The sequence below is a fragment of the Nuphar pumila genome, chromosome 7, assembly GCF_984573655.1.
Source record: "Nuphar pumila chromosome 7, dmNupPumi1.hap1.1, whole genome shotgun sequence".
In the NCBI taxonomy this organism is placed as follows: domain Eukaryota; kingdom Viridiplantae; phylum Streptophyta; class Magnoliopsida; order Nymphaeales; family Nymphaeaceae; genus Nuphar; species Nuphar pumila.
In genome coordinates this window covers 4,065,807-4,089,253 of record NC_143255.1, presented here as the reverse complement: position 1 = coordinate 4,089,253, position 23,447 = coordinate 4,065,807, and the positions used below count along the sequence as shown (strand labels likewise).

Below are 23,447 nucleotides of genomic sequence, written 5' to 3'. Positions count from 1 at the left end.
CCAAAACATATTTGGATGCGGTATCGGCCTCGGTTTAGACCATTTGAAATATATACAATGAACACAAATTTCAGCTAAGAATATAAATGAATGACATGCAAACCAGGTTCAAGCATAACATGGTTCTGGGTCCAGGTTAGTTCAGGCATATGTGTATAAAATATGACACAAATTCCAAACAGATTTATATTTGTACCAGACCCAACCCAAAAATCCATAGAAGTGGGACAGGTGATACTAGAATGGGAGTGATCCTTTGTTGGATCGAGAGAGAGAGAGAGAGAGAGAGAGAGAGAGATGATGATGGTGATGGCATGAATGGAAGCAATCTGTGAGTGGCCCTGGTATTGAGCGCTCCCTACAGGTAGGAATATCTGGAGCGGTTTTAGTTGGATATCTGATCCAAATCTGATATTTTATTTTTATATTCAGACCCTTTAAGATCCTAACAAGCATTTGAATTGTATCCAAATTTGCTTAATTGGAATATTCTCAATTTCAAAGTGGATTTGGATCAGTGTTTTAGGTCGGACATAATTTAGATTCAGATCAAATACAATCCCGTGGCATTTTTCACATGTAATATTTTTTTACATGGATCCAGTCTCAATCAGATATATTTGAACATAGATTCAATCCAACTTTATCAGACATGATTTGGATCTAAACTCAGATTTGGATCTACTGTTTGCATTTCATATTCAGATTCGGATCTGGCATGGTCTAGCTCGTATCCAATCTGTTTACACCCCACTGCAGGCCAAGCAAACAGAAGCCACAATTTCATATGAAATATTACTTCTATTCATTTAGAAACTGATGCAGAGCAGAAGACTCGAAACCATAAAGATCCATTTGAATCTGTTTTAGATTTTAGAGTTTTTGGATCTTTGTTTTGGGATATTAGATCTATCCAATATCCAAAATTAAGATTAGAGTTTTATTTTTCTATAAATACTTGTTACGTAGGAAGGGGGATCAGAGATTTGGATGATTAAACTTACTATTTTTTATGAGTTTTATGTAATTTTCTCATATTTTTCTGCTTTCTTTCAATTTTCGTGCATAGGAGTAGTTTTCTTCACAAATCCAGGGTTCCATTTGCATCAGAAACCCACACACACACACACACACACACACACATTTGACCAAGAATAAGACTTGCATCCACAAAGAGAGGCAAACCAAAATTACAGAGATAAGACCACCTTATCAATTATGTTTATCCACAGAAATAAAGAACACTAGAACACATCACAAAAGTGAAATAATCCAAATCTTTTAGAGAAGGCCAAATTCACAGCTATTATTTAGACAGAGAGATTTTGAAACGCGTTTTTATGAAACTGTGGTGAACTGTACAGTGTACTCCTTTAATTGTTTTGAGGATTATTGATCATCATAAACGATGGCTTACAACATAAGAGTATCAAACTGTTTCTCAACAGTCAAAAAACAGAAACAGCTTAATGCCACGAGGGAAAAAAAAGAAAAATAACTGTTCTGCAGTACAAGTTTAGCTTGCAGTGAATTGTAAGAATGATATGAACTTGTGGTAGTACCAGCACTTAAATACAAGTATGATTAGAAGTGATTTCGAATACATGGTTGTTCAGGAGAGATGTCTGAATACCAATTTCCTGCAACAAAATAAGAGATTAGTATGCATGGAAAGTGAAGCTGCAATAGGCTGCAAAACATAAAGCATCGAAAGCTATGCTTAAGAAGTGATTCTTTTTGCCTGGTGGATCAAGGAAACTCAGAACAATCGTCTCTAAATCGAATCTTGTGTTGAGTAGACAACTCAGCCAAATAAAAAGCCTTATAGATTGGATGAATCCCAGCTAGCATCAACAGCTTTGATGATCTTCTCATGTAGTATGGCTCTGGAGCAAGCTATGATGCCCCGATCAAGGCCTTCTAGATACATTCCTTTCGAAAAATCCAGAGGGTTACCTCCAGCATCAGTGACCATTCCACCAGCCTCCCGGATGATTAGCACTCCAGCAGCATGATCCCATATTTTTTCTTTATATCCAAACCTTGGAAACTTCATAAATATCTCTGCATCCCCTCGAGCTATGGCTGCATATTTCACCATACTATACACACGCAAAGGCTGCTTTCTGGAAGGAATCAATCACCTTAGAATGAACTGAAAAACAAGATAAACCATGCAAAAATTGGAACTGCACAAATAAGAAGAGAAAGGGCACCTTAGCCCTACGCTTTGGGCCAATCCTGCAGTAAACGAGTGCCTTGAATTTCCCTTTTCAACAGGTTCACAGAACGTTGCTAATGCTGGGTCCTCGACCAATGAGACACGAATCATCCTTGCCAAGTTTGATCCCAAATCTTTATTCATTTCAGAGGTCAATGGTTGCATCCAAGCTTCACCTATGCCTCTCTGAGCGTATATCACACAACCTTGGTGCCAGGATTCAGATGATGGAGATGATACTCTAGCCATCATCTGATAATAGCGATGATGATAACTGAGCCACTCCTTGTTCATTGGATAGTTTGGACAACCAAGGACTCCAAGGACCACTTCTCCTTCCTCTAACAGAGCAAGAGCTACAGCATACTGATCCCCACGTACAAATCCCAAAGTGCCATCAACGGGGTCAAGGACCCAGTGTCTTCCGCTTGGACCACCTTTTGAGTTGCATCTGCTAATGGCTTCAATAACCTCATCTGTTCCCAATGCTCTCTCTGGACCCTTCAATCCAAAATGGGGAGCGTCACTTAGGCACTCCTTAACAGTATCGACCACAGCTTCCAAATATTTTACAGCATCTGGCCTCGTGAGGGCTATTACATCTTCTTCAGCGACAATTGATAGGCTTTCACCACCAAAGTAGTTTGACAGTACCCAGCTAACAATTGCTTGCACACTCCAATCTGTCAACCAAAAGGGATTTGAAGAAGTCAGATAAACATACTGCAGAATTAATGAAACCAATATAAAGGCCGCTTGCATAAACAAAAAGGCAGTTCTTTAAGTCATTGGAGAATAAATGACTGTTAATGCACAATCTATGGTATGATCGTGATATCACGTCCATGAATAAAGATATCTACAAGGTTGTTAAATGCGATGAGGCGAAGCGAGGCGTTGAGCCTGCGCTTCGCCTCTGAGGCGTACGCCTCTCACAACATGAGTATCCGTGGTATTATCTAAAATATTGTAAAAATATGTGGCATCACACTCAACGCCTCACACTAGTGATCTTACTTCTCTTGGAGGACTTCGTATCACACTCTCAAGTGATCTTACTTCTCAAGTATCCGTGGTATTTTTTTATATTTACTTTAAGCGCATCACAGCAACGCCTCAGTACCTTGAGCGTGTGCCTCGCCTCTGAGGCGTACGCTTCAGGTACTGAGGCGTACGCTTCAGGTACTGAGGCGTACGCCTCTCACAACACTAGATATCTATGCCATCAAATACATTTAACATGTCTAATAATTACAGCATACCAAATAACAATATTTTGCAACTTCCATGACCTGCATACTTCAGGAAACTAATAAAGGCAGAAGAGTCCCACCACTCCCTTCAACATTACCACCACAGCTACACATGCAGCAGTGTATTTTTGCCAGCAGATAAGCAATAGATGACAGGTGAATACCAACAAATAGTAGTACTAAGATTGTCTAACATCAAAGAGTTCCACAAATCTATGATCATCAAATGCTAGTATCATTTACCAACATATGACCCAAACTGCATCTTCAGCAGGAATATTTAATAAACCATGATGTTCACTGAAGTAAGAGTGAGAATACTTCTAAAAGATATGGCAGAAGCAATCCAGGTTGAAGCTGTCAGCGTTATCGCCAAATAAACATGACTAAAAGTGAGGCCTTATCTAGCCTTCAAGGCCTAAAGCCACATCAGATCCAACAGGCAAGTCAACCGACTCAACCCCAATCAGGCCAAGGCCTTAAGCTAAACAACCTAAGCTCGACCCTCTTACCAAATGGGCCTAACATTAGGCTTGACCATCAAGCTAATTACAACCACTTGTTAAAACTAGGGGTGGCAATCGGGTCGGGTTGGCAGGTCAGCATACCTCAACCCGAACCCGACCCGTTTATTAAACGGGTCGGCTGTGGCAAACACTAACCCGACCCATTTAATAAACGGGTAACCCGACATGACCCGCCAACCTGTTTAATAAATGGGTTGGGTCGGGAAAACGGGTTGGTGGGTTAGTGGGCGGGTTGGCGGGTTGGCAGGTTGACCCGCCCGCCTAACCCGTTTATTAACCGGGTCAGCCGGGTTGGCATACCCCCAACCCGAACCCGACCCGTTTAATAAACGGGTTAGGCGGGTCGACCCGTTTATTAAACGGGTTGGCTTAAGCCCAACCCGAACCCGCATAAGAGGCGGGTTGGCGGGTCGGGTCAGGTTTTGCCACCCCTAGTTAAAACAGGCTGCATATTAGACCAACCTGGTTCAGGAGGCTTAATTATCGGGTCCAGCTGTGCCTAAAATTTACCAACCCTACTAGTCTATGCCAATTTGTTCCACTACGAGTAAAGTATAAAGCCTCCTCCAACATCTGCAGTCACTCTTCTTATTCCCAGTAAAAATCTCCACAAGATAAATAACGTTTCACGGTGGTGCTTCCCTAACAACATCAAGATATCTATTTTGTTAAAATATTTCCCCCGTAATTTGCTAATTTTCCTAAAAGAGTATCAAAAAATAAGTTGAATAGAATTATGACGCTCCAAAAAAAAGGTGAAAGAGAAGGAAAATAGATGGAACATAAATGCTGCTCCTCAATAAATGTCAGCAAAGGGAAAGAGCCAGCCAGACATATCAAGCTACTCCTTACCTATAGAAAGAGGTTGCTTTCGAATTAGCAAGAGGTGCCTTTACCTGTGTGCACAAGGATTGCACCCTTTTAGGTCAGGTCTTAAGAAACTAGGTGTGACTGTGTGTGTGAGTATTTAAATGGTTGTAATTTTATACAATTTTAATAAATTTAAAATAAAAAATATATTTCAATCTAAAACAGGAAGGCCTAAAGGCATAAGTACAAAGAATACTCACTATAAACTAAAAATGGAGTGCCTAGCAGAAGTGCCAGTATCAGGGTTGCTGTTTTCTGAAATGAAATGGTGATATTCAAATATCACCACCAAAGTCCACCAAATAGATACACAAGTGGACAATCAGCTAGAGAAAAGCTCACAAAGGAGTTCACACAAAACCCACAAAGGGGTATTCTCACAAAAGAGATAAAAACTAATATTTTATTAATAAAAGAAATGCAAGAAATGCATTACATCAAATGAGGGGTTTCACCCCTTTTTATATACATCATGGAACACCCTAGAGACGTTGGAACAGGTCCAATGGATATAAATAGAGCCATTGGAGCAGGTGGAACGTCTCTATTTGAGTAGTCAACATTAGTTGACTAGTTCAAATAGAACCAAACCTAACTAACTAAAAAGAAACTAACCTAATACTTAGTTACACTATATATATATACAGAAAATATATTTGTACCTACAATAGTTTGTACCAAATATGGTCCCGAGATATAAATAACAAAACAAAAAAACCTGCTTTAGAATTTCATAAAGATATGCAGGCAAGGAAAAGAAAAGTAACTTCATGTTTGCACATAAGAGATATCCCCAGTTAGATTATATCTATCATACAATTATAATGTTCTAGGAACATATTTGACACCTATGTACCTAACTAGTTAAAGGAACTTTGATCATTTTTTACACAAAGTGCACACACACACACACACACACACACACACACACACACACACACACACACACACACACACACACACACACACGCATGCATGCATTAAACCCAAAAGGCTAAAACCATAAATATTCGGACGAAGAAAGCATGACCTGAAAAACGATCAGCATTTCTTAACCACAAACCAACAAAAAAAAACTAGATTTTTGCACAAAAAATTATCTCTCTACCCAAGAAAGGCACCTAAATAGAAGAAATTTACATGGTATCAGGTCTAGATTACCAGAACCTACCAACTAAGAAAGACAGCTTGAACTTGTTGATCTGCTTAATGTATTCACTGATACTTAAACGGGCACTTAATAGCTTTCTCTGCCGACAAAACCAATCCACAATAATAAGTGATCAAGTTTATGCTACATCAGCCTAAGGAAAAGCACAACTTTAGAATTATTCCTTTAGACATTTTCTACATTCAGAACAGCAGTCACCAGAGGTAGGTCACCACAACAATTGTACAGCACACATAAAATTGAACAAAGCAGTTTCACTGGAAACTCATTCTTCTCATATGACAAGCAAACTGCACCTAAAACTGAATATCACAAGAATTCTCACTTGATCAAAGTCTTCTCAGACCATCAGAAGGCATCATAACATTGACAATGAATTGCAATGCTATTCATGCTCATCATATGAAAGGTTTGAAATTTTAACTTCTTTTGGACCACAATCTGTCCTATAGAAGATGGCAAGTGTTTCATGCTGTCCATCCTTATCCACAGCTACCAGCCACTTTAGTGACAACCTGATATGCGTTTCTGACCACCTACGCTAGCTACAAGTTAAAAAATAAAAATAGTTCTACATCTGTGACTATGTTTATCTGTGAGTTGAAGTTCTATAAAAGCAACAGTAAACTAATTATTCATATATATGTTGATTTCTTACCCTAGCCAGAGAAGAAGAGTCTCTAGGTATCTCGTGACACACATCTTGGTTTTGACCCATAACCCTGATGAGAATAATAAGCTCGTATGTCCTTTCTAAAGGAACTCTCATGAGTACACTATGAAGCCACTTCCACAACATTGCTAGAAATCTGTGGTGATTTACTAAATTCATGTATTCAATAAGGACACCTGCTACTTACCATGTTGCGCTTTATGGTAGACATCTAAATCTTAACTAGGCATCCAATGAAAAGCCTTTTAACAAGCCAATATCACTCTGTTTTGCAAAATAGCCATTTCTGAATAAGTGAAGTTTCCATGCCTTGCGCAAGAACAATCCTAGAGGACTGGTATTACTTGTTGATAGCTAGACCAAAAGGGGGAGTATGGAAGAGCAATGTTTAAAAACTTGCCAAGTCAACTCGATGACTCGGTTGACTGCTCTGTAAAGAGTGTTAAATTGTATCAACTCATGTATATATATATATATATATATATATATATATATATATATATATATATATATATATATATATATATATATATATATATATAGCCCTAGGGGCATTTTTGTCATTTCCTATTTTACGCATATTCACACTTGTGAATGTGCATGTAACTTTTCTCTTTTCTCTTTTCTCTTTTCTCTTTTCTCTTTTTCTTTTTTCTCTTTTTTTTCCCTTTTTCCTTTTCTTTTTTTTTTCTACTTTTTTGACTAAAAGTCAAAGGAGGGGCAGACGTTGGACCCCCCTCCAACGGTTAGATTTCTAACCGTTGGAGGGGCTCCAACGTCTAGTAGGAGCCCCTCCTTTTGGTCTCCTCTTGTATTATAAATAGGGGTGTATCCCCTCTATTGTAACCCATTCTTTTGGGAGCCTTTGTGCTCACCTTTGTTCAATAGATTCAATCTTTTGCATTCCAAGTGTTCTCTTTGTACCTTTGTGTACTTTTTATTGTAAGTGTTCTTGGTGTGTTTTTGTACATGTATCCCTTTGTGGAGTTTGTGCTTGTAGTGCACATCTTTAAAGATATTTTTACATGGTATCAAAGCAAGGTTGGGAGAAAAGAAGATCGTGTATTTTGTTCTCTCTATTGGGTGCCTCGAAAAGCGTGCCATCAAGTTTTGGTGATCGGGATAAAGACTAGTTTCTTCATTCAATATTTTAGAAGCATCCTACATCGAGTAGGACCTTATATCTCCTTGTGGTACGCATCTCTTCTCTTTCTTCTTCTCTCTAATGGGCGAAAAGGACTCTCACTTCTCTCTTGGCTTCAAATTAAATGGATCTAATTATCATATATGGGTCAGGAATATGGAAGCCCATATCAAAGGTAAGGGTCTTTGGGGATATGTTCAAGGAACTATTTCCGAACCTAAAATCACTATCTTTGAGAAGAGGGAGATTAAGGTTCTTGATGGAGAAGAAAGAGAAAAAGCTTTTGAGGAATACAATAAAAGGCATGAAGAGTGGGAGATGAAAAACTACAAAATCCTTTCGTGGTTTTTCTCTTCGGTGGAGACAAAGATTAATGCCAATATATTGAAATTCAAGAAAGCATATCAAGTATGTGAGTATCTTGAACGAATGTATACATCAAGAGACTTGTCCCATAAATATTACCTTCAAAAGAAGGCCTCAACTTTTCATCAAGGAGAGATGTCGGTTAGAGAATATTTTGTCGAATTATCGGCTATTTGGGATAAACTTGCTCTCCTTGAACTTAAATGGAGTGGAGAGACAATTAAATTGAGGCAAAAACAACTTGAAGATGATCACTTTTTTAATTTCTTAAATGGGCTTAGACCCGAGTTTGAACAGTCTAGATCCTCGCTTTTATCTTCTTTTTCTTCTCTACCTTTAGAAGATGTTCTTACCAAATTAAGTGGAGAAAAAACTAGATTGAGAATGAATAAAACCAATCAAAATGTGTTGGTCGTCCCCTCTAAAAACGAGGATGAGGGAGCTTACGTTGTATCTAGACCGGGGAACAATATCAAATCTTATAAACCTCCCCACTTCAACAAGAATCAAGGAGGCAGAGAAAATAACAGACATTATGGAAGAAGAGACTACAGTAAAATCGTGTGTTATTTTTGTAAAGAACCAGGGCACATAAAACCCATGTGTCCCAAATGGAAAAAGATGATGGCAATGTCGACAACTTTCCAAGAGGAGACGTCGTCTACCTCCAACAATACCAATCTATCGCTAAATCAAATTATTGAAGCTCTTCAACCACTCCTCAAGGGATCAATCTCGGGAGCCACTCCGTCCTCCTTCTCTCCTCCAGGTAAAATTCTTTGGCTATTAGACTCGGGTGCATCCTTTCATATGACTCCAAATGCTTTTACACTGACCAATTATTCTAAAAACCTCTCACCATCCTTTGTTTCTACTGCGGATGGGGCTTCTCTTGAAATTAAAGAAATTGGAGACTTTGAAAAACAAGAATTTTTGTTCCTAAAGTTAGATTTATTCCAAAATTAAATTTGAACTTGTTTTCTGTCTCTTAACTTTCGGATCATAGATGTGATATAAAATTCTCATCACATAAATGTTGGATACAGGATCGCCGGTCCGGAAAGTTGATTGGGGAAGGCTCTAGGAAGGGTGACCTCTATTTCATGAAGTTTCTTCAAATTCCAAAAACCTCTTTTTATAACATTGCCCAATATAAATATATAAATGTTTGGCATAAATGCCTTGGGCATCCAAATATTGACAAGCTTTCTCATATTCATTTTGCTAAAACATTATGTAAAGAAAATTTCAATTGTAATGATTGTATCCTGAGAAAAATGAGAAGCTTACCTTTTGGTTCAAGATCTATGTTTTTAACTAAGCATTTTGAAATTGTGCATTCAGATGTACGGGGACCCGCACCTGTAGTATCTAAGGGAGGTTTTTCATATTATGTTATTTATGTTGATGACTATTCGAGATACAATTGGATATACTTTCTAAAGCATAAGCATGAAGTCTTTTCCACTTTTAAGAATTTTCATGTAATGATAGAAACCTAATTCAATAGGAAGTTACAAATCTTTAGAACAGATTCAAGGGGTAAATTTCTCTCAAATGATTTTAAAAGCTATATATGGCTTACCGGAACGAAAACACAGTCATATTATTGAAACTACAAGGACTCTACTTATTTCTCAAAAGATTCCAAAAAAATTTTGGGTCGAAGCTGCGGCCTCAGTCTATCTAATAAATCGTCTTCCATCTAAAAATTTAAGCCAAATATCTCTTTTTGAAGTTTTATATAAAAAAGAACCCGATTATAATAGATTATGAATTTTTTGCTGCAAATGTTTTGTTTTCACTGATAAAAATGATAAGTTATCTCCTAAAGCCATTCCCTGTGTTTTTCTTGGTTATTCAGAAACACAAAAAGGTTTTAGGTGTTATGACCTTCAAAATGATAAACTATATGTCTCAAGAAATGTCACCTTTTGGGAAAATGAAAGTGACTTTGAGAAAGACACAACCCTTCCCGATAATGCTGATTATTCCTTTTTATTTGAATTACTAAATAGGAATGAAGATTTCTTTAGTGATGATTGAGAGTAGGTCTGAGCTAGAGTCTCCCACAATACTTTAGTTATGCAATCATCAGGGATGGAAACTAATATTTCTCGTGACAATGTGGAAGTGATGTACGCGACGAGGGCCTGATCGCGCTTCATCCAAGTAACAAATGCAGGGTTGCGAATGGTGTTTGGTAATCCTCCGTCCTCTTTTGCTTCTTGTGTGATAAATTCTGAAGGCGTTGGAGTAGAGTCATCCAAGTGACCTGAAAGATCTTGACTTCGAATGAAAGGAGTAATTTGCCTTTTCCAAGTCAAATAGTTGTTTGTGTTTAGTTTTTCGGAAACTAACTGCCCCAGGAAATTAGAAGAAAGACCAGAGTTGGCTGAAGTATCCATTTGCAGACCTTAAAAAAAAAACTTTATGACAAAAATTGATTTTATGACAGAAATCAGCATAGAAACATAAACAAACAATGTCACGACAGGATTTTAAAACTGAATGTATTCAGATGAGAGGAAGAGGATAGCTGATCTGAATATTATTTCAGATCGGTGGAAGACGCACAACAGATCTAAATGTAGAACCTTGAGTAGACGAAGATGAATGTGGGAGTAGGAGACGTGACCAGACTAGATTCACGTGATCAGGAGAAATCGAGTGAAACAGGAAGATCTCGAGGAAGCGTGAAACAAGAGGGAGATAACGAGTAGGAGATCGTGACCTGAAGACAAGGAGGAGAACTCGGCTAAAGAGGAGCACAGAACTCGGCTTTTGACGTGGAGCACTCGGCTGAAGAGAAGCACATGGCTGAAGAGAACTTCACAGTTGAAGAGGAGCACAGAACTTGGCTGAAGAGGAGCACTTGGTTGAAGAGAACGTGAAGTAGGGAGAATTCGGCAAAAGAGGAGAACTCGTCTGGAAAAACGTGAAACAGAGAGAAGGGGAACTCGCCTGAAGACGACAGGGAGAACTCGGCTTTTGACGTCCCTTATGAAGATCCTTTTACGCCCAGAAATGTTGCCTACTCTGATACCATGATAAAATCGAGAAAGAAGTGAAGAGGGAGGATAGAGTTTGTTTTTCTGAGAATCGGCAGCCACTGTATTTCTTTATTTGTTGCACTAATGCATCATTAAGCTAAATAGGGTTATAATACTTTTACACGGACAAAACTGCCCTGCATTAGTAATACATATTACATTAAAATATAAACATGCACGTGAATAGCTGTGGATGATATGGATCCTCTACTGGATCCATATCCGATTCATATTCTAATAGCAATCACCTCACCTCACTAGATCTCCAAACCTCAAAAATTAAGAGCATAGACATCATGCCACTAAAGGGCCAAAGACACACGAAGGTGTGTATAAAAGTCTCTTGTCAACATATAATGACACTTAAAACAAGTGTATCAGCGACTAGAACAAGAGCATAATCACAATGCCAATGATGGGCTAAAATCACACACGAATGTGTGAATAAACACATCTTGTCTACATATAATGACACTAAAAAGTCAAGTGTATCAGTGACTAGATAAAGAATATAATCACAAAGACAACAATGAGCTAAAAACATACACAAAGGTGTGAACAAACATCTCTTGTCTACATATAATGACACTTAGATGAGAGATACAATAGGAGGAACACACGAGGTAAGAGAGCTTGTAATGAAAACAAACTAATGTCATCAAGAAGAATAAAATTATCAATTTTAACAATCTTTCGAAACACTATGGTTTCAAAATAGGCAGTCATCACAGATAAACATAATTATAAGCATTCATAATAACAATGGCCAAATAAACAAATGAGTGATACAACACACCCACAGAACCAGAGATCACACAATCGTCAATTAGAGTTAAACTATAAGCCGACAATCTAAACTGACAAAAAATTGAGGTGCACACAACTCACCCCAATAAACACCTCTGGTTCAATAAAAAGGCCAAAAATAAATGAGCAATCATATAAAAATCTTTGTTGGACAAAACAAATGTCATAAAGAAGCAATGCATACTCACATAAATCAGTTTCCAAATAAGTGAGTTCATATATAAAAACCAATTTGAAAAAACAAAGTTTCAAATCAAATCTAATAAAGGTACATGAAAACTTTAGAATGAGTATAGTGCAATCATATGCACAACAAGATATCAAATGATGCAATTATATGCATGGTCAATATAAGCAAGTCTATCATGAGACAATGGCATACAACATTAAAGATGGCCAAAAACATATATAGAGATTTTTAAAGGACCATATTGAAAACCAAGAGTAGACAAAAGTACAATTAATCGTGGATACTCACAAAGAGATCACAATTCATGTATATGCAATAATCTAATAACTTTGAAGACACAAAATATTATGAAGGAACGCATAAGATATGCATATGAACAACATGATTTCACATAAGATACTAATATACCCAAAATATATTTTGAATTATCATGCTTACGCAAGAGTCAATAAAACAATAACTCACTTAAATAAGAGATTTTTAAGATAAAACTCTAATTTCAATTTAATCTAATACCATAAAACAATACCCAAAATGTCTAATTTTTTAACCCAAAATACCAAAAACAATTTTGAAATGGCAAATAAAACATCCATAGACATATGTCCACAACACATAAATATGAAGATGACGTGTCGATAGAGCAATTTTATGAGAGAATACAAAACATCAATGGCATGACTAATGAACTTAAAATCATGATGACTCAAGATATAAAACATACAAGAATTTAAAAAAATTTAATGAGCACATCTCAATGAAAGCACCAAATAGAATTCGAAGAACATGCTTTGACACGTGCATAAAGTCACCAATAATCATAATGGTATCCAAGAAACCCAAAACAAATATATATATATATATATATATATATATATATATATATACACGAGATCATAAAATTATATATTTTTTGTATTAAAATAATAATAATATGGAGAATACCATAAGGAACTCAAGAGTAGACTACTTATGTGTTAATGTCAAAAGAAACAAACACAAGAGCTATTAAAATAATATTTTATTAAAAGACATTTCACAAAACTCTAATCCTAATTGATTAAAAAAAACACATTTTACATAACTAAGAAATAACTATAATATTTTAAACAAATTTTGAAAAGAAAACAAAGAAAATATATATATTATAAATACCTTTTCATTAATTAAACAAGAGATACATACCAAAATACGAGAGCCTCGAGTCCAAGCCATATATATCAATCCAAAGTTTTCTTTCAAACCACGAACTCAAACAACATACCAAGATCAACAATCCCTCACTCTCATACCATGTCACAAAATATGCGAGAAAAAAAAAACAAAAACAAGAACCACAAAGGGCTTACGATAACACAAACACAATGTGCACATGCACAAGTCCACCATGGGATAATACAAAGTGTCAACATAGGCAATACAAACAGCCACTAAGGGCAATACCATGCATTAAAGCACAAAAGTAAGAATAAAATAAATAAAATTTTATTCATAATATACTCACAAAGTGAGTTAGAAAGCTTTAGAAGAGCATGGGAGAACAAGAGGGGGGTTCACCCCTATTTATACACAAGAGGTAGTCTCAAATAGAACTCTATTGACTAGTCAACTCTATGTTGACTAGTCCAAAACAAACTCAATAACTCTATTTGGTCTTTGACCAAATAGTCCTTATAAAAATAGAAAAGGACAAAAAAAACAAAATGAAGTAAAAAAACTAAAGTACCCTTAATGGGCACAACCTATTACAATGCTGTAAAATGATAAAAATACCTCTAGAGGGTATTTACCTATTACATCATTATAAATAAAATATATATACATATATATATGTATGAATATATATGTATATACGTACAATATAAAACAAGAATATATATATATATGGTAATACATATATATATATATACATGTACAACTTAACACTTATGACTCAGCTGAGTCATATGTATATGTATGTTATTTATATATTTATTCATATATTGTATGAGTTACAATGTATATATTTTGCATAACATATATATAAGTATACTTGTGTAATTGTATATCATGTATATTTATATATGTAATTACATGTATATCTATTTGATTTGATACATTTAAAAGTTAGCACGACTTGGCCAAATCACAGAGTTGACTCGCTGAGTCACTATCGGGCATTGCCGAGTCATTAAAACATTGTGAAAGGCGCATAGAACAAAAAGAGAAGGTGAGTGTGAAAAGAATGGATGTTTCACCCAAAACTGGAAGACAACATTCAGAGATTGGATACAAGTGATCTGAATCAATAATTCAAGAGCCTAAGTTGCATTATTAGGTATGATGAGGTTGTGGTGCTAGGAATGAAACCACACACTCAAGGTACTTCGATGCCAAATCCACAAATTGCGCCTATGTTAATGGGACCAGTGCATGTCAATCCCCCAACTGCCATGCATCAATGTGTGCTCAACATTCAACAACTGCAATTATGGCCGAACCAGATCCAATCAATCTCATTATGCCAAATCCCATGGCAGATGGAAAAATTCAAGCTCTAAATATATCCAGTATGAATAACAGAGTTTATCTTTCACATGTTTAAGGGCACTGGTACTTAGTGAAAATACAAAATGAAGAAGCACTTTTTTGCAGAGATTTCTCTCAGTGCTGTCTCATCTACCTTTTCTAAGTAAATGAAAAGTAGCCTTACCTCATTTAAATTCCTATAGAAACTCTTATATAAGGTGAAACAGGCTTAAAGAACACAGTGTGGAAGTTTGAAGTTATTAAAGCAAAAGAACGAGTTACATATCAGATGTATTGCAGATGAAGAGTTGCATGTTTGCATTCAGTTTTACTCTTCTACACAGGTAGGATGTTTCTAAGAGGTTTTGAAAAAAAAAAGGAACTAAAAGCAATAGACATACACATGAACAAAGTTCTTCAGCATTTATTTAACTTCATGAGATAATCGAGAAGGCAAAGACTTTTTCTAGTTATGTTCCTTCGAGTTAGAGTCCAATCTAACCCTTCATGGGATCAATACAAAGCGAAAAACAAAATCCAGTTACTAATTAGAGAAGTCCAAATAGAAGACATTGATACCTTAAATGTAAACATTTGGATATTTACTTTGAACAAGATAATCTATCTTATGCATATCTCCAGAGAGAGAACAATGTGCAAGCGTTCTGAGATTCATCCAAAAAAAAAATAACTCTGATTCTTTCACACTCCTTGTCTTTTAACATGCACGAAACTAAAATGTAGTAGGTTATATGCCACTGGAAATCAGTAGGAACAAGCACTCTATAGTGTCAAGATAATCCACGATAAAAAGAAAACCATCCACAAATAATTTCTTGACAAAGATATGCAGATTAGGCATGAAATTAATGGTATCAGTATCACTACTCTATGCAGTTTATTACGATAACCCAAGTATGGAGTTTTTATCTGTCATCCCAGGCAAATCTCAAACGAAAAAACAAATGGAATAGATTATCTTTATATCAGGCAAAAACTTACTCATAAGGACTCAAAAAATTAGCATGGATTAATTGAAGAAAAAATGTTTTCTTTTGTGCCAAGCATCTAAGACATGCATAACAATGTGCAGGTTCCTTATCATGGCAAATTTTCACTTTCTACATCCTACATATGTTTCAAATAGTCACAATGAACAGCAAAGATTATTTAGATCAATAATATTCCACAATCAAATACACAAAAAGCAAATTCAGTATAAGGCTTTTTATTTTAGTCTACGACACAAACACCTTCTGATCGCAAATTAAAAAGGCCATATCCGGTAAACAAAAGAAACCCAAATCAAAACCTAAATAAAATGGAAAAAATAACAAGAAAACAATTCAAACTCCAGTGGAAACCACCAAAACGGAAAAACAGCAACTAGATAATTAAGCATTCAACATGCATCAATAAGGAAAAAGGGAAGAAACCCATTTGCCTAAAATCACGTCCACCACCAACGGGGGCTCCGCTTGTCTGGCAGGAGCAGTTAGTGCACGTCACCTTGTGTTGGGACGTTGCAAGTTCGAACCCCAAATGGTATGATTGTATAACTGATAGGGGTCTGCCTAACCCCAGCTACAGTACAGTGGGGTGGGTTGTGTGGTTGTAGCCTTTTAAAGGATCCGTTCTCAAAGAAAATGGAAAAAAAATAACAACAAACAATTCAAACTCCGAGCGGAGACCACCAAGATGGAAAAATATCAATCAGATAATTAAGCATTCAACACGCATCAATAAGGAAAATGGAAGAAACCCATTTGCCTAAAGATCACGCCCACCACATAAAACCACCAACCACAAGACAAATCAAGAAACACCATCATCACATAATCAAAAGATACAAGGATTGCAGAAGAGCAAAAGATTTGGGTTACCTGCAACAGTGACAAGGGATTCATCCTCCTTGGACTTGACCTGCTCCATGTTCTGAACCAGCCTGTCCTGAACCCTCTGACAGAGAGAGCAAGCCAGCTGAACCACTCTGACTGCAACATCCAATTCCCTATCATACCTCCCTTCCCTGATATATTTCAGTGGTGGGTGTTCAAGGCCACCCATCATCGCCTCAATCTCTGGCCTCCCCACAGCAGCACTCCCGCTAATAGACATCCTTACCACCTTCCTGTGAAGCCCCCCGCCTCTTGAAGACACCAACACCCCTACATCTTTGGGCGACTCCAGCAAATATCCTCTTTTCCTGATCTTGTAAGGAAGTGTTACTGCATGGTTTGCACAAAATAAATTCATTTTTTCTCCCGTATGTGAATGTGAACGCACTCTCGTGTATGTGGCTAGCAATACTCTGAGAGCTTCATGCATTACACTATATCTGGCTCTTAAGATTGCTTGGTTTGATGCTTCATGGTCTTCCATCTCGAAGCCTAGTGGTGGGGACAATAAAATAACATTTTTGTATAAAAAACACGTGTTCCAGGTGTTAATTTATAGAAAATTGATTATGTCCAACACATTTACGGGTCAAAAGAAAAAAAAACATGAAAAATTTTAAAAAATCATTTAGCATGTTTTATTTAGATGTATTACTTTATATATATTGGTACAACCGATTGTAACTACAATATAGTTTGAATATCATCAAGAGAGTTGTTTTGAAATAATGGATTTAGTAATAATATATATATATATATGGTTTATATTTGGCAATTTATTTTAAATTTAATGATGAGAATTGTTTTGTTCAGCAAGCTTTATTCGGTAGGAATAGGCTCTTCGATCATGTTTTTCAACAAAAAAACACATTTTATGAGTTGGAAAAAATTGATGTTTTCATCTGGGTTGGTTTTTGGTTCGCCAAAAAATCTTGTTTACAAGTCAGATTTTGGTAATCCAAAAGCTGGTTAACATTAAAAAAAACTTGTAGATCACATCTATGATGTTAGATGTGAGAAAAAAAAGGGGGTTTGGCCCTCATTTGCGCTTACAAAGGATTACAGCAAATCTTAACCCATATATATAGAGCGTGAGAGAGTTGACATTTTCTACCATCATCTTAGGGAAGCAGATCAGGTCATGCTGAACATGAGCATTTTGCTCATGCCGACATTGTGGCCGTCTGGTCGTATTTTGGTTGAATGCCATGTGGTTTTGTTGACTTTTGAGCTTTTTAAAATGCAAATTGGATGGCCAAGATGTTGGCATGAGCAAAAACGCTCATGTTCAGCATGACCTGATCTGCTTCCTCGTCTTAGCAAACAATGTTTTTTATTTTTAAAATTTTTTGTTATAGATGCTATCTACATGTTTTTAATAGTGGCATTTGGCTTAGTGTGTGTATATATATATAAAAGAAAGGGAGACTATCCAACTAAATGAAGTCCAAAATATACAACCAAAGACGATTGGGCGGCTCTTATTTTCCAATACTTGAGCATTTTATCGATCAAACCTCATATATTAGTTTATAATTTATTTACTAAAAAAATATGCTTTACATAAAGACTTTACGATATATATGCATGTTTTTCGACAATGGCTCACAATGCATTTAAAACTTACAATACAAAGTATATGGTAAGTTGATTTTTAGTGTTTTATAAAAGAGCATCTAAACATCATTCGGTCGATTATCATTGATGGTAGATTTTAGACCTTTCTTTGGTTGGACGGTCTGCTTTTCTTATATATATAGTGTGCATGCGCCTGCCGTTGATCACGCATAGTGGGCACACACTTAATATGTTTTACACATTTAGTGATGATCTTCAACTAGCTAAGAGGTCATTTTCTGCCCAAACCTTTAGCTGCGATTGAGGCTGCCACTAAGTTTAAAAAAACACAAAAAAAAACAAGTAGTTTAGCATGTTGGATATCGATGGTTTGCATATATATATATATATATATATATATATATATATATATATATATATATATATATTAGGTTTTATTTCTCATTCTGCCCATAGTTTTGGAGAATTTTATGATAGATCTGAGCCGTTAAATGTGTTTAGCATGCTCGATTTAGTAGGAATCGATTCTTGGATCATGTTTTTTCAACGAAAAATATATTTTTATGAACCAGAAAAATTGATACTTTCATAGCTATTGATTTTCCATCTCGAAAAAACCAGTATACAGGTTGGATTCTGATGATCCAAAAGCTGGTTCTCACTAATCAAAACCTATAGATCACATCTATAATATTAGATGTCAGAAAAAACACCAAAAACTATGATTTTTGAGGGGGACAGAACCTGCTAAAAGCGTATTACTTTATATATATATATATATATATATATATATATATATATATATATATATATATATATATATGTGAAAACTGAATATATTAGGCCTTATTTTTCGTTATGCCCCCATTCTATCCTATAAGTTTTAAGTGTTTTATAATAGATCTGAACTGTTAGATATGTTCAACATGCTCGATTGAGTGGGAATTGAATTTTGAATCATGTTTTTTGACAAAAAAAATGTTTTCCTGAACAAAAAAAAATTGGTACCTTCATAGCCATTGATTTTTGGATCATCAAAAAAACCTATAGATTAGGTCTATCATGTTATACATGAGAAAAAATAGATAAAACTAAGATTTTTTTAAGTGCCTGACAAAAACCTAACGAAAAAAGAAGCCTACTAAATACATTACTTTATATATATATATATATATATATATATATATATATATATATATATATATTTTGGTGACTTTCTAATTTTTTATTTTTTTATATTTGAATCATGACTTGTGGTGTAAACAATGCTACCTTGAAAATCCTCAGGTATTTTAAATGTGGTCATTAATATTAAAATATTATGACATTATTACAAAATTTTGTTTTCTGTTGGACCAAACGGTGGGAACAGCCGCCCAAAGAAGGGGCCTCACTTGAAAATTGATAGTTTTAAAGGTGGAGCAGGGACACCGTGCAATTGATCCTTTGTGGTCCTCACGAGAATTATGAGAATTTGCTTTGTTTTTTTGAAAAAAAATCATTTGACTTTTTACATAATACTTCTAAGAACCGCCAGACTTTGTAAAACAGTAATTCTCTACCCTTACTTCTTCCAATAATGCCAAAAACAAGCTTGTGGTTTTCTCTCGTTACGATGGTAGAAGAAAATCATGAATTGCATACAAAAAGCCATTAGGACGTGTTTGCGGCAAAACCTAGTTTTTGCCCTGATTTTTCCCATAGGATTTGTTTTTGCCCTGATTTTTGGCAAACCAGGTTTTGAGGCAAAACCTACTTTTTCCATAACTAGGCTTTGCCTCCTGTTTTTGCCCTGATTTTTTGGCAAACCAGGTTTTGAGTCAAAACCTAGTTTTCCCATAACTAGGCTTTGTGACCTGTATCCAAACGGGGCCTTAGGGCTCCAATTCAAGGGGTGAGCCTTCATAATCAATGATATATAAACAGTGACTTGACCTAGCTAGAGGTAGGGGTGGCAAAATCTGACCCGACCCGCCAACCCGCTTCTTAACCGGGGTAGGGTTTGGCTTAAACGGGTTCATGTCGTAAACGGGTTGACCCGCCTAACTTGTTTATTAAACGGGTCGTGTTCGTGTTAGGGGTATGCCAACCCGCCAACCCGATTGACCCATTTAATAAATGGGTTAGGCGGGTGGGTCAACCCGTTTACACAAACCTGTCAACCCGCAACCCGCTTATATATATATATTAACTTATCTAACCTTAACTCCTAACTTTACACTTTAGTCACCCACCTAACTCCTTCCTACCCAGCCTCAGCCGAGAGCCCGAGACCTCTCCTCTAATTGAAGATTTGCAAAAAAAAAGTATAATATGTACTTTTTTTTTGTGTTTCTAATTGTGTTATTCGGGTTACTCAGGTCGATTATCGTGTCTATGTTATTGGGTCGACCCATTTAATAAACGGGTCGTCGTGTCGTGTAATCGTGTCGTGTCGACCCGGCCTGTTTATTAAACGGGTTAACTGTGTCGTGTTGGGTTACTCGTTTAATAAATGGGTTGTATTCTTATTTGCCACATCCGACCCGTTTAATAAAAGGTCGTGTTCGTGTTGAGGTATTCTGACCCACCAATCTGTTAACCCAACCCACTGACCCGACCCGATTGCCACCCCTAGCTAGAGGTAGCTCTATTTAGCTCAAGGTGAGCCTCCGATGTGCATCCGATGCCCAAGCTGAACCATAAGGATGTGTTTGTGTTGCAGGAGGAATGTTGCGCGGACAAGGTGTTAGGAAAAACCACGAGCAAGAGACAATCAAAAGGAAACAAAGAACAAGAACGATCAAACAAAATACAAGAAGAACACAGATTTACGTGGAAAAACCTCTCCTCAAAACCGAGAGAGAGTAAAAAACCACGGCCGCCCATAGAGAAATATTATTACTCTTAACAGACAATTACAAGCTCGGGAAAGAAAAGCGAGAATATAAACAAGGCAAGGGCGATAACCCTAACCCTAACCAAATCGGGTCGGATCCACTGAAAACCGGGTCCCAAACATAAGCCCCAGAAAAATTTCTTCTTGGGGGGGGGGGGGGGGGGGGGCGCTGCCCCCCCTATAACCCCCCGTCAGGGGCGACCCCCCCGGACCCCCGCCCGCTGACCGCGCAGCGGGACCCGCGCCGGGGGGAGCCCCCGGACCCCCCTTCCTGAGGGGCAAAAACAGTGAATCAGGCTCCACAACTCATCACAAGGCACACGACGTTTGTCCTAGACTCGCCAGTCAGGGTGTGATTGGCATGTTCCATGAGGCAGTGTTGAAAATACACCACACAGGACACAACGCGTCCTATCCAGTATCTATTTACAGCTTGGTGGTTTGTATGGATGGCATGAAATGATGTTATGTTTCGTGGCGTCCCTTTAAGACTTAACAATATGGTGCATAAGGTTTTGAGTGATGTATATGCAATTCTGCGCATATACATCAAAGATTTGCCTGTTCCGGAGGGAGGTGGTGCCAGAAGATATGAAATCGGATTCCTGAACTGTTCCTCACTGACTGCTAGTGCTGTTTATACTTTCTTTTTATGTTATGATGTTGATGTTGTTACTTGTATGCTGATGTCTACGGGGTGGGGGTCAATGTTCTCTTGACCTCCCCTGCGGTGTTTTGTTTTGTTGAATGAAAAAACATTCGTCTCTCTCTCTCTCTCTCTCTCTCTCTCTCTCTCTCTCTCTCTATCTCTCTCTCTCTCTCCTTGTGAAACAAACTCATTTTGCAGTTTGCACCAATCTACACCTGCATCAAATTTTATGGGCATGCACCCACACACACATCATTTACACAACAATGCATCCCTGTTTTAGCAAAGGGGGGGCTCCGCTTGTCGGGTAGGAGCTGCTAGTGAACGTCACCTTGTGTTGGGACATTGCAACTTCAAATCCCAATGGTATCGTTGTACAAACTGGCAGGGGTTTGCCTAACCCCAGATTGCTTTCAAAAAAAAAAAAATGATACATCCCTGTTTTGGCATCAATGGTATAAAACTCCATAAGTGTTCCTCCTTTTGCCACTAGGCATACTTTTCCATTAGCTTCGACCTTGCGGCGAAGGATGCACAACCCAAGTATCGAGCTCGCGGCATTTTTCAACTTGAATGCCTTGAGCCGAACTACCTAAAACCCTAAATGGCATTTTATTATTTTCATTTTGCTGTCATTGTAATGGTTCTGAGATCATGCATAAAGATCACATATTCTAACACCATATATGATTTTTAACTTTGTTTTGATGGCCACCAACAAAAGTAGCTTCTAGATAAGATATTTGGTTTGAGTAATATTTATGCACTTTTCCACTCACTAACTTCTGATGAGTTGTGTGGGATTCTTGCAGATTGATGTGATTTAGTCAAAGCACTGGTGTGAAGTATTCAGATTTTGGCAATAAAAAGGAGTCGCCAATTTGAAAGCTTTTTGCAGTCACATAGTCGACTTTGATCTTAACCACTACAATGAATATGGTGATTAGCTGATTACACACTGAATTTGCTGACTAGCGTTGAAGTCTTCAGATTTTGGCAATAAACGAATCAGCAATATGAAAGCTTTTGCAGTCACATTGAAGTCAGCTTTGTTCTTAAATGAATATGGTGATCAGCTGAGTACGCCGAATTCGAGTGCGTATCAGGTTCAGAGCGAGCTCTGATGCCGTTCATCCATGCGATGAACGGCATCCCAAATACCATATGTTGAACTATTTTTCAGGCGTTCATTTTGCAAACCTTAGATGCCGTTCATCTAGAGCATCAATGTCTCTGAAAAATTTGTGGGACCCATCTAGAATATACAGTCTATCCATAGTATTTGGGATGCCGTGGATGAATGGCATCTGATCAACTTATGACGGATTACAGAGTCATACGCACTTACCGAATTTGCTTGTTTGTCAACTTCTAGAAAACTTTTCTTTTCTTTTTTCTTTTCCACTTTGAAAATTGGCACACATCAAGATGATATTTAGGTAACTTTTTTATTGCCCTCAGATCATAGTGACAAATATCGCGAGATTTATGAAAATCTCATGATAATATCACGAGAAATTGTCTGAAAGTTTAAAACGGCAATTTCTTGCGAGATTTCTAAAATATCACGAGATTTATGAAAAAACACAAATACCGTAATTTAAACACGATATTTATGTTTTAGACGGCTAATTATCGTGAAAAAACCATGTGTTTTTATT

At 36.9% G+C, this 23,447-nt stretch overlaps 1 protein-coding gene across 1 annotated transcript; it reads right to left on the bottom strand.

The window, feature by feature from the left end:
* Positions 1 to 1,323: 1,323 nt before the first annotated feature.
* LOC149830913 (3',5'-bisphosphate nucleotidase AHL-like) lies at positions 1,324 to 17,120 on the bottom strand. The gene is made up of 4 exons (XM_090011914.1): positions 16,667 to 17,120; positions 2,217 to 2,904; positions 1,742 to 2,126; positions 1,324 to 1,640 (listed from the first exon to the last, which is right to left on the bottom strand). Exons 1-3 carry the CDS (start codon positions 17,109 to 17,111, stop codon positions 1,823 to 1,825), a joined length of 1,437 nt encoding a protein of 478 aa, XP_089868040.1. The 5' UTR covers positions 17,112 to 17,120; the 3' UTR covers positions 1,324 to 1,640; positions 1,742 to 1,822.
* Between the last annotated feature and the right edge of the window lie 6,327 nt (positions 17,121 to 23,447).

Bases quoted from the DNA above. Each gene is read 5' to 3' on its own strand.
- LOC149830913 (XM_090011914.1), bottom strand. From the start codon at position 17,111: ATGCATGAAGCTCTCAGAGTATTGCTAGCCACATACACGAGAGTGCGT. The intron at 2,905-16,666 runs GTAACCCAAATC...TTTGGTTGACAG, and splicing joins ATCCCTTGTCACTGTTGCAG to ATTGGAGTGTGCAAGCAATT. The intron at 2,127-2,216 runs GTGCCCTTTCTC...GATTCCTTCCAG, and splicing joins GCCCAAAGCGTAGGGCTAAG to AAAGCAGCCTTTGCGTGTGT.